The sequence below is a fragment of the Belonocnema kinseyi genome, chromosome 6, assembly GCF_010883055.1.
Source record: "Belonocnema kinseyi isolate 2016_QV_RU_SX_M_011 chromosome 6, B_treatae_v1, whole genome shotgun sequence".
NCBI lineage: Eukaryota > Metazoa > Arthropoda > Insecta > Hymenoptera > Cynipidae > Belonocnema > Belonocnema kinseyi.
This window is the reverse complement of record NC_046662.1, coordinates 106765840-106782846: the sequence shown is the minus strand read 5'-3', so window position 1 is coordinate 106782846 and position 17007 is coordinate 106765840. Positions and strand designations below refer to the sequence as shown.

The following is a 17007-nucleotide window of genomic DNA, read 5'->3' as shown; positions in this document are numbered from 1 at the left end:
TATGAGCACGAAGGAGTACGTGAGGACATGAATGGCATATGGTCATCCATGAAAAGAAGATGGATCACTTGATGGCCATCCTCATTATCATGAATTCTGAACCCATGAGACATGCTGTTTAGTGATTTGCTCAATGGATTCAACGCTAAACAGAACCATAATGCGATTAAGGAGTCTCCTTGAAATATACCCGTCGTAAAGTGTATTGATCTAGTTATCCTTGGTTGTACATGATCAAAATAGTTGATTCTTGTACCCCAGAGCCTCATCGCATGGCTCAGAAAATCAATAATGCGTGGGCATATTTTGTAAAATTTTAAGACTCTAGCAAATAGTTATGCGGCACGGAAGGAAACACTTGCCTGTAGTCAATGCATGCCATGTGTAAGTTCCTTTGATGCTTACGAGCTTAAGTCACGGCAATAGCGTCCATAGTGACTAGATCTTTAAAGCCTCACGAGTTTTTAGAACATCCTGTTTGTTCTTCTGTAAGAACGCCATTCGCGTCGCAATGAGAATATATCTTATCTGCAATGATTGCTGTGAGACATTTATAAATTGTCGGAAGACAAGCTATCGGTCGAAAGTCAGATGGATCTTGAGCGCCTAGTTTTTTTTTTGTAACATTAGCGTAGTACCATAGAGCATAAAGCCTGGCATCCGATCGGGATGTTCAATGATGTTCTGAAAACACCTTTCCAACTCAAGATGCACACTCGTCAGGTACTTGTACCAGAAGTTGTGCCGACACAGTCTGAAAGTAAGAACATCATGTCTCTATATCCAGTCTGATCTTCCGTCGTGGATCTCGATCCCTTGCTGGGACAAAAACTGCATTTGCAGGCCTAGATTTCCGGCCCAACGTTATAACGTTGGCTACAGCCACACAGCATACAAGAGTTTGCACCTCTAAAGCAGTTTGTGCTACGTTTAAATACACAGGTAAAACCTTGCTGTCGAGATGTACTATTAGTGCACATAGATCTTTTGTGATGTTTATTTTGGACAGCGAATGCTTTGGTCTTGGTTCCACATATCTGAACTCTAGTAAAACATGACCAAAATTCCTTTCAAGGTGCTGCAGTTTTTCTGGGATTTTCCTATCCACATCATCGTTATTAATATCCGGATATGGTTCTAATGGATCCGGTACATGGTGTTCATTATCCCTACGACCTATGCCTTCAGCATCAATCCTCCAACTGATGTTCATTGCCGTCGTTTTTCTACGCCAAATCAACCTGTTGTCTAATCTTAATCGATCGGTCTTTTGGCACGTGTAGATTAGTCCTGATGTCCGTCACCTTAGCGATAAGATCTCTTAGTGTGACTTTCTGTATATTAAGATACTTTGCTGCAAATTTCGTTCTTATATTGTATCCTTTTTCCATGTTTGTTTCAAACTTCGCACTTTCGTAACAGAGACGCACTCATTCCTCTTTCATTGTGGTATCCCAATTGATGCTCTCCCACGGTATTTCTGTCGATGTGGTTGGCTGAAAATATCTAGCGCCAGTCAAAGCATCCTCAGCCGGTACAGTTGATGTTCCACTGCTTAACGTTTAGCAGATGTTCTTGCTGGTCCATTGTTTGATTTGTGAGATCTGCCTGACCATCTCGCAGCTCACTATCACCACCATCCCGCATGCATCTTTAGTATGCTCTCCATTATTATTTGGGTTTTGGTGTTCTGCTTAGTCCCTCTCCTCTTTCTTGTCAGTCTATTTGGCATGGAAAACCCTGTCAGTAGCAATGCTACCGCCAACATAGCCGTCAAAGTCATGAGGAGAGAGCTCAAGCCCTACCGTGACATCAACGCGAGAACTCCTTCGGTATTATTATTATTATTATTATTATTACACCATTATGCCATTTCCCTTTCAGGGTAGTCGTGACTCACTCGTTGGGAAAGGGAGTAATATGAGGAAGGGATATAGAATCTTTAGATTGATCAAGGATTCTCGTGTTATTTATTTGAGTAACACGTTCGTTCCGTAACACTGTTTCGGTCCAGGTTGCTTATCAATCTCCACCAATCAACCCAAATAAAGATCCTCACAAAGTCGTTCATTGAGGTACCTCACTTGGGTCCATTAGTGTCCGAGGTCTTTCGTTTCAGGCGTCCTTCATTCTACTGACACTCTTTTTATTAACTATTTGCCGCCATACTTTTTTGTCCTAACATACTTCTCTAGCTTCTTTTACATCCATGCATTTTTTTATGCAGGCTCTCGTGTTTTTGTGGCTTTTTATATCTCTTCTAACTAGGGTCTTCTTCACAAATTCTAACCTTTCTTTCCGCCGTCTATTTTTAGGTACGCTGCCATTTAATCTACTTTGATTCACTTATTTCGTATGTCGTTTGTATCGCATTCTTTCAACATGCCTGAACCATCCTAACCAATTTCTTTTCAATAAGTTTCTGTGGGCCACATTCTTTAAGAATTATCTCGTTACTCATGTTGTCATTTAGAGTTTCCCCACATATCATCATTTAATATAATGTTGCATATTGTTTTCTCACTGTTCCCTTTGAAAACCACAGTTTTTGGTTTATTTGTGTTAATTTTGAGACCTATGCTCTTCATTCTTGCATTCAGTTTATTTAACATTCTTCTCAAGTTTTCCAATGACTCTGCCATAACAATTTTATAATCTGCAAAAGCTAACGCACGTACCCTTACTGTTTCGAGATCCCCACCTTCTTTATCGAGAAGAGCCATTATTAGATACTTGACCATGAATAATATAAATAACCATGAAGACATAACGCATCCTTGTCTAACTCCTTGAATAATATCGAAACAATCACTAAATTTCCCATTTACCCTTACATTTGTTTTGCTACCCGTATATATTGTTTTTATAGCTTGCAGGAGCCTTAATCTAAATATTTTTTCCGCACATGACCCTCCTGCCAGAAACCCACTTTGAACTTCCCAAATCTTTTCTTCTGTTATTTTCATTACCCTAAGAATAAGTATTTTTGAGTATATTTGACTTACGGTACTTAATAAGCTGATCCCTCTGTAATTATTGCAGTCGCTTTCATTTCTGTTTCTTTTGAATATTTGTCCGATAATCGCTTCTTTCCAATCGTCTTTGATGTCTCCCATCTCGAAACATAAATTTATCGATTCGCAGAGTCTACGTGGTATATATTCGCCACCGTGTTGAAGCATTTCAGCGTTGAGGGGATTTATTAGAGTTATAAAAAGGAATATAAGATTTTTACCACAATTTTGAATATTTTGTCTGATTTCTTGCATATGTCATCTAAATATTAGTCTCTCGGCTTGTACGCAGCCGCTTTTTGGATCAAATATTTATATTCTGTTTGATAGTAAAATTGGAGAGAACAATATATAAAAATTGTAGTGAAACTCAGTGTAGCCGTATGTGAATTCTCGAGGTACTCTCCATCGACCCTCGTAAAACTCACGAGTCAGACTTCCTGGTGCGCAGTGAATTACTCGTAAAGAATGGCACTATCATTCTTATGAAATGCAGACCAGTTAAAAAACTAAATTCAGAAAGGTATGGCTCGACTCAATTTCAATTTGCTGTAATTATCGAAACATTGTACTATATACAAAAGTATACCCTTTGCCGAAAACTTCACATCTACTACCTTAATCGGAATAATGAGTGTTCAATTAAAAAGTACTGATTAAGAAGACTTATTAATTTTGAATAATAAGTCCCACTAAATTAATGAGCAGTTTTCTAGTTAATTTAGTGAGAAAATCTTACTCAAGCAGTTAGGACACAACTTCACTCGATAAAAATTATCCTTTTCATTTTGTGCACTTGAACTCCAAATAATGCACATTGAGATAAGATGAAGATGCACATATTTACTTTAAAAAGATGAGGTAATGACTCCACCTACTTTTGTTGCAGGTAGGTCTTCAATCTTTATATAATTTGCACATAACTTTTACAAAGCATGACAATTTTCACTTCAATTACCGCTGTTCATATTATTCTCATTTTCTGAACGATTTATTCACACTTGTGAAAGTTTTATTTCAATTCTTGTGGCATTTTTGAAAAATTTAAAATTTTTATTTTTGAATGTTAGTTTTTACGAAGAAACCAAAACTACGCGTTTTACCCGAAAAATATCCATCATAAAAAGTTTAAGAATTCATTAAAAAACCACAGCTTTTTAGTACTTGTGTAGGAGAAGATAATTATGAACAGTAACAAATTGTTGAAACAACTATGTTTGTGAGCTTGCATCATTTATTACTTTCGTAAGTTGAGCCGCGAGTAAAAATTTAAACATAGATGAAAAAACAACTATTAGCTAGCATTAATAAAGCAAAAAAAAAAGCTATCATAATTTTTAGAAATATTTTTTTACTACATACTATTAATTAATAAATCACTTCATGTCAAAAAAGACAATTTTTGAAAATATGAGGAAACCCGCATCTTTCTTTCGTCATTTAATTTCAATGTTATTAACAGCAATAATAAGTTGTGACTTTAGGTCTTTTAAGTTTTTTGTATGTATCGTCAGTTAGAAGGTCCATGATTTTGTTGTTATAGTCTTCTTTATTCATTATTACTGTTGTGTTACCTTTGTCTGCGGGTAATATTATAATATCTTTATTTTGATTGAGTTCTTTAATTGCGGTTTTTCCTGTTTTGTTAAGTTTGAGGATGGAACTTGAGCTTGGCGTAAAATATTGGCCGTCCTGCGTCGTATGTCATTTGCTTTTTCGGGTGAAAGGGTATATATTGTGGATTCTGAATTGCTGATTATTTCTTCTTTTGGGATTTTCGATGGAGCTACAGCAAAATTATGTCCTTTAGATAAAGCTGAAATCATTTCATTTTTGAGATGGTGGTCAGAGATGTTTTTACTGTACTTGTTAGTTTAGTTTGCTTTACTGGAAGTAATTTGTCAAATTTTGTTTTTGGATGGAAAGCTCTTAACAGACTTAACTTGACAGACAAACAATATCTGACTTAATACCTACTAATCCCATCTCTCGAAAACTTTACGGGCTTCCAAAAATCCACAAAGAAAACATTCCACTCAGACCGATCGTCAGCGCAATAAACTCACCAACTTACAACCTAGTACGTTTCCTTGCTGCAAAAGTAAATCCTTTTACAGGAAACCCCATCATTCACGTCCACAACTCATTTGACTTTATTAAAAAGATACAACAGACTTACATTCAACCGCAAGACATCATAGTGAGTTTCGACATAGTATCTCTTTTTACGAAAGTACCGAACTCGGATACAATTAATATTATTAAATCTTTCACAAACTTCCCTTCCGAGCTTGTAGCTTTGATAGAACAATGTCTCAATAATACTTACTTCTCGTTCAATAACCAATTCTACGAACAAACCTCAGGGGCAGCAATGGGATCCCCAATCTCACCTGTAATAGCCAATGTCTTTATGGAACATGTAGAAACTAAAATCTTTAACATCGAGAATGCAATATTGGTCGCACAAAAAAAATCAAAAATTCGACTTTGCGCGTGTTATAAAAAGATGCAAAAGACAAAAGTTGTTCATTAAAAAAAGAGCTACAAATATGTCATTGATTATGTTTTGGTAGGATGCGCAGTTTTTGTTTGAATCGTAAAAAACTTTATAAATAAAAACGGGGTTTCAAACATAAATTTTCATGCTTTAAGAAGGTTATGTGAAAATTATATAAAGATTGAAGGCCTACCTGCAATAAAAGTAGGTGGAGTTATTACTAGAATTCAGTGTTTCCTTTCAATTTAAATATTTTCCCAATACCTCAAAACGTCATCACGAGTAAGGCACGCACACTAGTACGTGTTCTAGTTTGCGCATGATTTGTGCATGAGGGCATCCGAGAAGTCCGCAATTCCTGGAATTTTCTGCCCCTACAACCCCGAAGTTGGAAAGTTATCGGACTTGGACTCTAAATTGTAATAATTTTGTCCGTTTTTATATGAATAAAGTAATTACCACAAACCCTCATTTTTTGTTTGAATTAAGTATAAACAGCTTCATTTTATCTCAATGTTCATTATTCGAAATTCAAGTGCACAAAATAAAAATTATAATTTTCAACGAGCGAAGTCGTTTGCTAACTACTTTAGTAAGATGCTCTTACCAGATAAACTAAAAAACTGATAATTAATTTAGTGAGGCTTATTATTCGAAGTTAATAAGACTTCTCAATTAGTACTTTTTCGTTTAATACTCATTATTACGATTAAGGAAGTAGATATCAAGTTTTCGCAAAAGGGTCTCGTGAGTTTTACGAGGGTCGATGGAGAGTGCCTCGAGAATCTACATACGGCTACACTGAGTAACACTGCAATTTTTTTCTATTGTTTTCTGCAATTCTATTATTAAACAAAATATAAAAATTTTATCCAAAAACCGGTTGCGTCCAAGCCGAGGGATTAATATTTCGATGACGTATGCAAGAAATCAGACAAAAATATTCAAAATCGCAGGAAAAATCTTACATTCATTTTTAGAACTCTAATAAATCCCCTAAATACTGTCTACCTCGGCAGCTTTGCAATTTTTCAAGTTCTTAATTATATCCCTAACCTCAGTGACACAGACTTTCTCAATTAAGTTTTCTAAAGCATCGCGTGCTGCATTACAGTTGTGGTGTCCTATAGCTTCAACTCCGAATTTCCCCCTAAAATAGTATCTGAAAGCGTCTACAATCCCTTCTGCATCATATAGCATTTTCTCATTACTATTTCTCATGTTGACCAATTCTGTAATATTATTCCCTTCATTTTTTTATGAAGCAGTTTCTTGCTTGCTACAAAGTCGTCTTGTATTATCTTCTCTTCTTCTGCTCTAATTGTATCTTTACTCTCCTGAAGGAATCGTTTGATTATCCTCTTTTTGTGTCTGTAATCATTTATAAGTCTATTTCTTTCCTCGTCGCCAAGACCTGCGATGTTCAGTTCTCCTGTACGCTTCTTTCTTTACTTTTCAGACCACCTGAATTTTATTCTTGCACCATGCATCACCATTCTTCCTACAACCGTGGTACTACACACTTCGATTGCACATCTAACAATGATATCGCGGAACTTAGTCCATGCGCCCTCTATATTTTTGTTGTTTATAAGCGCCTTCCAGGTTGTCTTATCTATGCTTTCAATTATAATTGAAAGCACAGATAAGGGAACCGGATGTGCGAATATATTTCCAAAATAAGATAATTATCTTATTTTGGGAATCTATATGCACATCCGGTTTCTGTAGGTCCTTAATTTTCATTTGTGTTTGTTTTGTTTTCTTGATTCTCTTTTTTTCCATCCGCGACCTAAGTTAATTTTGGACATCGGAAGGTAATGAACAGTGTTGCATTCAGAACCCCACATGACCCTTGTATCTTTAACTAACTCTCTTAGTCTTTCATCCGCAACAACAAAGTCAATTATACTGTGGCTATTTCCTTAAGGCTAGGTGTACACGCGGATCATTTTATTCCTAAACCAAGTATTTATAATAAACAGACCCCTTTCTAAGCATAGACCAACTAATTTATCTTGGTTATAGTTTGCTCTTGGATCCCCAAAATTACCTAGTACTTTTTCTATATCCTGATTTTGGATGCCAACCCATCCGTTCATATCTCCTAGCAGATTTATTCTTTCATCATGTTCGAAAATATTTATTGTGTCATTTAAAGTGTCCAATAAGGCGTCCTTCACTTTTCTAGGATCACTTTGAACTGGCGCGTAGCATATTATGATAAATAACATTCTGATTCGTATTTTCACCCTAGCCCACAGCAGTCTGGGATATGAGAAATCATGATCTCCGAGCTGCTGCTTCGCTCTTTCATTCCAAATCAGACCTACTCCTTGCCTACCATGTGATTCACTATCTTCTTCTGACCATATTTCCAATCCGCCTTTCAACACCCCGTTTTCTATGTCTCTACTTTTGCAGCACTTCTTCTTTGTTTCAGGCACACATCAAATATCTAGTTTCATTACGCCCATAGTTTCTCGCAATTCTTTTACCTTGAGATCATTCAACCCCCTAGCATTCCAAACACCTAGTCTCCATTCGTCACCTGAAACATGTCCGTTTTCGGGGCTGTAGGGGAAGCGGAAAGGAAGTGTCAGATAACCCTCTCTCCTGCTTCAAGCTGCGTTCGGCGCAGTAGGCGTAGCTGGCCGCGTATGCGTGTGCGTGAGGTGAGACAAGGAGTGAGGGCAAGCGAACGAAGTAGAAATCTGGAAACGAGAAGTGTCGTAGCAAGAAGTGTCGTAAAGTCTACTTAATTTACCATATGCATGCCTTTTGTCAATTAAACCTCCAGTCCTTTCCGAGGTTATTTTATAGTTTGTATTATTCATTGTTTCACAGCCACACAAAAAAAAAGTGTGCGGATCTGATAACAAGACCTATCCTAACCTAACAAAACCTGACCTAACCTAACCGATTACGCTGGCAACCCTGTTCTTGCGTACTTTCATATTTTTACATTAATAGCAGTAAATTTCGTTAGGTTCTGTTAAGTTACATTCATTTGTAGGTTAAGATCGAGTTAACCTATTAAATATAGCATATATTTAAAACTGAGAACCGTACGCTTACATAGCTCCACGTGTGGTTGAATTTCATTCGGCTAGGTTAGGTTAGGTCAGGTTTTGTTAGGTTACGATAGGTTAAACCTCTATGTACGTTAAGCCGAAGTTGAATGAAACGGTACCGCAAAAACAACGGGACAACACAATGAGTTTAATTGTGTTACGTAAAGTAAAGTTAGGTTAGGTTAGGTTTTTTAGGTTAGGATAGGTTTGAGTTCTTTGCAGGTTAAGCCTAAGCTGATTTAAACGATACCGCAAACACAGCGGAACAACAGAATCAGTCTAAGTGTGTTTTGAGAGGTTAGGTTAGGCTAGGTTAGATTTATTTCTAGGTTAGGCTCGAGTTGACCCATTGCATGTAGCACACATTTGCTACTGGGAAAATATGCTTCCAGAGCTTTACGTGTAGTTCAATAAATTTCTGTTAATTCAGGTTAGGTGAGTTCAGGTTCTGTTGGGTAAAGTTATGTTAAATAAGTTGATATCAGACGAGATTTGATCCTTCACAGTTGTCGATATGTTTTTGAAGTGAAAATTTGCATCACTGGCATTATTTTGAAATTGATTTGCCTCAGTGCATGATTTTTCGTCATTTTTGAGGTTATGCCTCAACCATGACGTGATAAGTGATTTTTGATACCGAATTTGAATTCAGCGCCCCAAAATCCATAGGAATACGTGTGTCTTGTTACCAGATCCGCACACTTTTTTTGTGTGGCTGTGTTAGATTATACGCACAACTACCACCTTTATGCTATAAGTTTATTTTCTGAGTCGAAATCATGTTAAAGTTAAGTAGCAATTCGTCATATGGTGGAGATTGTAGTTATAACGTCCGTCCCACCAAACTTCATTCAATAAGGGAGGGTTGGGGGGGGAGAAATGATTTGATATTTTTCGATAATTGTGCCCCTCTACTCCGTCATCCCCCAAATTTGTACGACCTGCTTATGAGCACAAAGAATGCGTGTGACAAACTTAATGCCGATTGGTCAAAAACTGGAACCGTGCCCCCCCCCCCCCCACACACACCTGTCAAACTCCTTCGTATACCCCCATACTCATATGACCCGTTTGAGAGTCCAAAGAATATGTGTTTATTTGGTGACGATTGTTCAAAAACTGTGGATTTGCATAAGCATTATTCGTTTTAGGCCACTTGATTTGATATATGTATATATAGTCAATGCTGGTTTGCATTATTTATTAAACAAAAGCTTCATCACTTAGCGATTCGGGTTGCGGTAGGAACTATCTCAAGTCGATCTATGTAACGGCGTGGACGGTATCGATCCTCAACGAAACAAATTTGAATTGTGAATATTTTGAATAGTAGATTCTCATTCATTTTTAACATGTATTATAACAAAAAGTCTCTGAGTGTAGGAGTTTGAAAACAAAAGTACCTTACAGTACTTACAATAAAATATACAAATAATGTAAAAATTGTAATGTTTTAGTATAATCATAATAATAATTCTCTCTATTTAAAAATAAATTAATCTACCTGTGGCTGTATTTGAGTACACGGCCAGAACCGCGTTTTCGTATCCACTAGCTGGATATTTTCCCAAATCGACTATTTCATTAACAGCAGATGATTCTCCAGATGTAGCATGATTCTTGCTCACACTGTTATGTATTTCGCTGGTTATTCCTGAATTTCCAGTGCCATAAGCCATATTAAAAAGTGCTTCTGGATCACACACAAATTTATAGACATATCTTTCGCCCGCAACTTTCTGCATTATGCCCTTCTCGTAGTAATATCTCAGCGAGCGACTCAGCTTGTCGTAGTTCATGGCTGGCCTATTTTTTTGAACGCCCCATCTTCGCGCAACCTATAATACAAAAATTATATATTTTTTATTTATTACTGTACCAGGGTTATATAGATTCTTATTCAATAATTAATCTTGGAAGCACACGTAATACATTTGAAAAATCTGAGACAAATGTTTTTTTCTTTTAATTTTTACATCAAAGGCCTTATGTTTGATGTCCCAGCGGACAGTGTTCTAGAATTATGATTAAACAGTTATAAAACAGGATAGAACCAGTCCTAGAACAGGATAAAAACATACTTAGACCATGGTCCGAGTAATGTCCCCAAATTTTTGCCGAAGTGCTGTAACGCTGTTACAAAACCATGTTCTGTCAGAGACCTGTAACAATTCTAGAACAGCATTATATATAAAAAAATTAGAACAATTTAAGAACAGTGTTACGGAGTAACTATGTTCTGTAATAGTGCCACGACAAATATGTAGCATTGTGACGATGTAAATTTGTTCTGTAGTCGTTCTTGAACAATTCTGAAACAGTGTCATGAGTAAGAAAATATGTTTAGAACAGTGTGGGAGCAGTGTTACAAGGTAACCATGTTCGGTAATAAGCCCGTGACAAATATGTTACAGTGTTGCGATGTCAATTTATTCTGCATCAATTCTGGAACAGTCTTATAATTAGAAGAATATTTTTCGAACAGTTTAAGAAGATTATTACAGAGTAACCTTGTTCGGCAATAGTGCCGCAACACATATGTAACAATTTTTTAATTTAAATTTGTTCTGTAGTCGTTCTTCAAGAATCCTGGAACAGCTTCATATTAAAAAATATATTTTAAGAACAATTAAGTAGCAGAGTTACAAAGTAATATTATTCTGTAGTAGTCCTGCAACACACATGTAACAGTCGTACGATGCAAATGTGTTCTGTAGTTGTTCTGCAACAATTCTGGAACAGCCTTGTACGTCAAAACATATTTTAAAGCAATTTAGGAACAGGATTGCAAAGTACAATTGTTATGTAATAGTGCTGTGACACATATGTAACTGTGTTACAATGTAAATTTGTTCTGTAATGGATCCGTAACAATTCCATAACGGTTTTACGACGTTCTTGAATGCATTGTAATAATTCCGTTATAGTGGTGTAAGGATATGCGACAAAAAAGCTTTTTTGTTTTATTATTGCTGTTATTAGCTCGTGTTTTAAAAAACGAAATCTCACGCATGGTCCCCTACACATATAATTGCACGCTTAAAATCGTTGAATGATTAAACTCGCTGGATATTCGAGCCCTACCTTGTACTGTACTACTAACTCTTATGTACCTACCCGATGCCTTTGCCAATTGCGCTGCCGAACCGCTTGGACGTTCATGACAAAATCTCGCCCATGTCTTTTTGCTGAAACAGCTAGAGTCTTCTTAGAAATATATTAATTTTTTTTATTTCAGACATATTATAAGAAGGTGGGTTTTTAAAAATTTTAAGGTTCAAATTCAAAACTGAAATGTTGTAAGATAAAATATTTTCTTCTCAATTGAACCGACTTTGAGCGATATTTGATCCTGTTTTCGGCGTATTCTTATCCATTTAAAGAAACTTGAGGGCCCTATTTAAATTACGTAACGAATTATTGGTCCTCTATAAGAAGCCCCCTATAACCCTTTCTTATTGTACGTAATTTCTATTTTTCAGAAATATTTTTCTGGTTATTACTAATAGTAGAATTAATCAGAACGTCCAAGAACCTTATGTTCAAAATTCGATGATTTTTACTTGGCCAATTTATCATTTTTCTTTATTATTAATATTCAAAGATCAGCATTTTAATCTTGTTATACTTTGAATATAGAATATTGTATAAATCAAAGATAAATGTTTACTTTTTATTTAAAAAGTTAAACTTTTTTTATTTTGAAAAAAACGTCTTTTCCACTATAAAATATGACTTTTTAACAAAATACTCGAATTTCCAACATAAAAAAAAGAACTTGAAAACCAAACAAGACGAATTTTCAACAATTAAATATTTTGTACTTGAGAAATAAATAAGATTCTATTTTAATTGTTGAACCTTCAAGCCAAAAGACAAATTTTCTCCACGAAAATTGAATTTGCAAACCAAAATATAATCTTTCAGCAAAAAAGCAATTTTCAACGAAACTGATGCATTTTTACTCAACGAAGATACAATTTCAAAACAAGAAATTTTTTTACTAAGAGAGAAGAATTTTTTTGTAAAAAAGATGAATCTTAGTTAAATAAAAAAGTTACATTTTCAGTTAAAAAAACAACACTTTAAACCAAAAAATTTAAGCGCTGCTTGGGTGCACGATTGTTATATCTCGCGCTTCGCGTTCGATAATATATTTATCAGGCACTTTGCGCACGGTTTTTCTATATTTCCTACATTTGTGCACATACTTCTTAAAACTAAAGGTCAGAGCATCGACAACAATAATTTGGAGATCGTGAATTCTCTTTTCTTAAAGCTTTTTCGGCTTTAACGAGCACATTCTTTTTTTTGAGTTAAAAAAAAACATTTTAAATCAAAAAATTTAAGCGCGGCTAGGGTGCACGATTGTTTTATCTCGCGCTTCGCGCTCGATAATATATTTATCAAGCACTTTAGCCACGGTTTTTCTATATTTCCTACATTTGTGCACATACTTTTTAAAACTAAAGGTCAGAGCATCGACAACAATAATTTGGATATCGTGAATTCTCTTTTCTTAAAGCTTTTTCGGCTTTAACGAGCACATTCTCATCACGTATATCATGCTTCGCTTTCGAGTTTGTATCTAAAAATGTATAACATTTTCATAAATGTATATTATTACAATAATTAATATGCTTTGGTAATAAAAAATACGTTCTTTTATTGTCACGCCTGAAAATGCACATTATTTAAAAACGCAGTTTGTTATTAAGCATTTAATTGCAATTTGTGTCATTTCTTCATAAACCGATTTTGTTAATTTTCAATGTTATTTTCACGACATGAACGTTAATACTGTCTATACATGAGCCTTGCTGGTTTTAAACTTCTCAATTATGCCTCTAACCTCAATGACACAGACTTTTTCAATTTATTTTTCTATCTCCTCGTGTTCTACAATGCAGTTGTAAAGAAATAGATAGTTATAGCTTCATATCCTAATAATTCCCTAAAAGAGTCTTTCAAAGCGTCTAGGGTGAAGATTCTAGTTAAAACCGCAGTCCAACCAAACTTCAAATAATGGGGTGGGGGGATTAGCTTTAAAAGAAACATTCATAGCTGGTTGGTGTTTATGTTGAGGTCACCAACTAACTCTTAACTATTTGAATTTTCATTCAAAATGGCTGGCTAACGAACTTGAACTTCATTTTAAGATAATAAAAAAGTGTACCCTCGGCCAATCGAATCTGTCATTTCTTCCGAAATTTATCTTACTAACAAACTGGAAATCTGCAGATACACAAACGAACCAACAGACGAACAGACAGACGCATTCGTAAAAACCTGTTTTTTTAAAAATAAAAATGTGAAAAAGATATTTATACTAAGACAGATGAATTTTGAAATCAAAAAAGATAAATATTCAGAAAAGTAGTAAAATTTTTGTTAGAAAAGACTTCAGTTCACTTTTCACGATGAAAATCTTAATTTTTCAACAAGAAATAAGTTTAAATGAAAAAAATTAGTATTAACTCAGTATTAACTTAGTTTAAAAAGAAAATCAGAGGAAATCGTTTGAAATCAGACTTGATCAGTGAATAAGTTCTAAAATCTTATTTTCTGATTTCCGAGTCAATTTCCCCTCGGTCCACGACGCCATTTCTCAATCGTTCCGGGCTGCGTACGTAGACTGTACTGAGACCTGAGTCAACAGGTTTCCTCTTCCTGCCTAATTTTTGACGCTCTTTCTAATGACGCAAGGATCTACTCTCTTCTTCCAATAGGTTTCGCGTATTGAAAAACTTTTGTAGCGCCCTACGTATTTTAAGTTAAACAAAAAGTAAAATTTCTTAGAAATTGTTTAAATTTCAACAAAACAGTTGCATTTTCTTCCAGAAAAAAGACATATTTTCAGAAAAAATAGTTTTCATAACAAAAATTTAATAGACTTATTAGCACCAAAATATGAATTTCAAACAAAAGGTCAATGTTCTATGAAAAGAGCTGAATTTCTAACCTAAAAAGATGAATTTTTAACAAAACAGTAGAATTTGCAACAAAAAAAGATGTCTTTTTAAAAAAATTGTTACATTTTCAACTAAATAATAAAATTTAGAATTGAAAAGATTATCTTCAGGAGAAAGTCCTTGTGAATGTGTAAAAATTACGAACATGAGTGAAGAACCCTCCCACCAACCGTAAAAAATCTTAATAAATTGTCTCGACTCCCCCTCTCCTTTGAGCTGTGACGTAATTTATGTACGGTGCCTTACTGCGCCCGACTTTTGGCACTAAATTGGGCTAAGATTGTTACAAAACAGTGTGCTTTTTATTTTCCATTTCTGTAACACGTGTGACATGCTAGTGACATAACAGTTCTATTAATCTGTTCTATATTTGTAACGAAACAGAATTTCATCACAGCTACGGATCCTTACAGTAACAGCGTCACATAACATTGGGACCATCCTGTTCCGCTCTTGGAACACGTGTGAAATTTTACGCGGAGAAACATTTTGCTACAATATTTGCTAAAAATCATTCTAGATTTTACTATTTTTAGTTTGCAATGGATGGACATAGCGGAACTGTTGTTTTCAGTTTTTTCAATGCCAGTCTTTTCAGATGGGAATTTGATGGGAATTTCAGCAACATTCAGAATAAGTTGATTAATTTGATTATTTCTTTAAACAAATTTGATTAACAAATGCATTAATCAGGCATTTGTCCACAGGAAAATTCGTTTTTTCTATGTCAACAGTTTTAACTAGGATATCGGAAAAAATAATTTTTCCATTGACAGATGCTCGATATAAAATTTATCAACCTTTTATGAATTTTGCTGAAATCATCATGAACTTCCCAATTAAAACGACTGAAATCCAGAAAAAAGAATTGTTCTGTCGACAGATGCCCCAATAATGCATTTGTTTATTAAATTCAAAAAAAATTGATAAAAAATTATCAATTTTGCTGAAATTGTCATGAAGTTCGCAATTGAAAAGCCTGCCATTTAAAAAACTGAATTCTTGTGTCGACAAACCGCCAAATAATGCATTTATCATTAAATTTGTTGAAAAAATCATAAGATTAATTAAAACATTAAGAATTTTGTTAAAACTATCATAAATTCCCAAATTGACAAAAATTGACATAGAAAAAAACGAATATTTCTGTCGAAGAATGCCTGATTACTGCATTTGCATAGTAAATTTGTTTATAATTTAAACAATTATAATCAGAAGAGAAATTTTAGTACATACTATTGTTTCATTTCCAATTTCTGTCTACACAACTTGAAAAAACGTGTACTTATGGAAAATCGTAGAAAAAATGTTTCCAACAAATAATTTGTTGATAAAAAATTTTGTTGTATATTATCTAATATTGAAATATCTTTAACCAATGCTATTTTATACAACTTAAGCAATCTCAACCATTATGCTGTTAATGACGAGCACCGGGAACTTCAAATAGATAAAGGCCATTTTTTCGTCATATTTGTTTATATTACAGACACATTCATAAAAACCTATTTTTCGGATTCAGGGGGTCTCAAAACGTGGACATTCAACAAAAACAGGGGGGGGGGGGGATTTTACACAAATCTAATACCTTCTCTTGATGAGAATGTAAAAAATAAACCCAACATGTGCTGCGTCGCGCTGAAAGTTACGGTACGTATCCTTTACACGAGCACACGACGTGAATGCAGACTTATTTATTATGTGAGATAGGTAGTTACAGTCTGTAAAAGAATCAATACGACGATCCAGCAAAAGCCTCGTGCACCCTAAGAACATGGAGTGACCCAAGGACAACCGCCTTCTGCATTTTTCCCGCAAGTGTTCTAGCATATTGTTGACACGTAGGGATGCTTTTTAGGCCATTAGCAAGTGAAAGCTTGGCACCTCGAAGAGCACCGATGATAAGAACGATCAATTTAACAGAATATTCCGAGTACAATCGTTGCAACTCCCTTATAAGGTCTCGATACGTCTCTTTCTTTTCATTCTCCTTGGTTATGATGTTTTTTCAGCTGGTGCCGAAAATTCGATAACAAACATGGTTCGCTTCTCGAAGTCAAGAAGAACCATGTTAGGCCTCGAGTCTGCAACAGAGACAATTGTCAAGAATATAAAGTTCCAGTATATGCGGCACTTTCCATTCTCGACAATTGACTCAATTTCCCTAGGAGCATTTAGAGGAGCGATATTAAGGTTAATGCCGTAGGAGTGACAGAGATGGTAATAAAGCACTCTTAGTGCCGCATTGTGCCTTTGAATGCAGGTCGTTCCCGCGTGAGTTGGAAAACTAGATAGTATGTGAGCTAAATGCTCGGGGTGTGCATGGCACGCCCTGCAGCTATCGTGGTTGTGGCTGAAATTTTACCGCGATTTCGCTGGAAGCGGGTGCAATTTTTCAGATTACCGCCCGCTCCCGGCGAAATCCTGCGGTTGTCCTTATGACAAAT

At 35.3% G+C, this 17007-nt stretch overlaps 2 protein-coding genes across 3 annotated transcripts in view; one reads left to right on the top strand and one right to left on the bottom strand.

The window, feature by feature from the left end:
• Positions 1–17007, bottom strand: part of LOC117175537 — a 458677-nt gene that overhangs the window by 42977 nt on the left and 398693 nt on the right. The window contains exon 5 of the mRNA XM_033365245.1: positions 10093–10426. Coding sequence (XP_033221136.1) covers positions 10093–10426 — 334 coding nt within the window. The remainder of the gene's footprint in view (positions 1–10092; positions 10427–17007) is intronic.
• The window catches only part of LOC117174781, a 386591-nt gene that overhangs the window by 202483 nt on the left and 167101 nt on the right, over positions 1–17007 (top strand). The gene's annotated exons all lie outside the window — the stretch shown is intronic.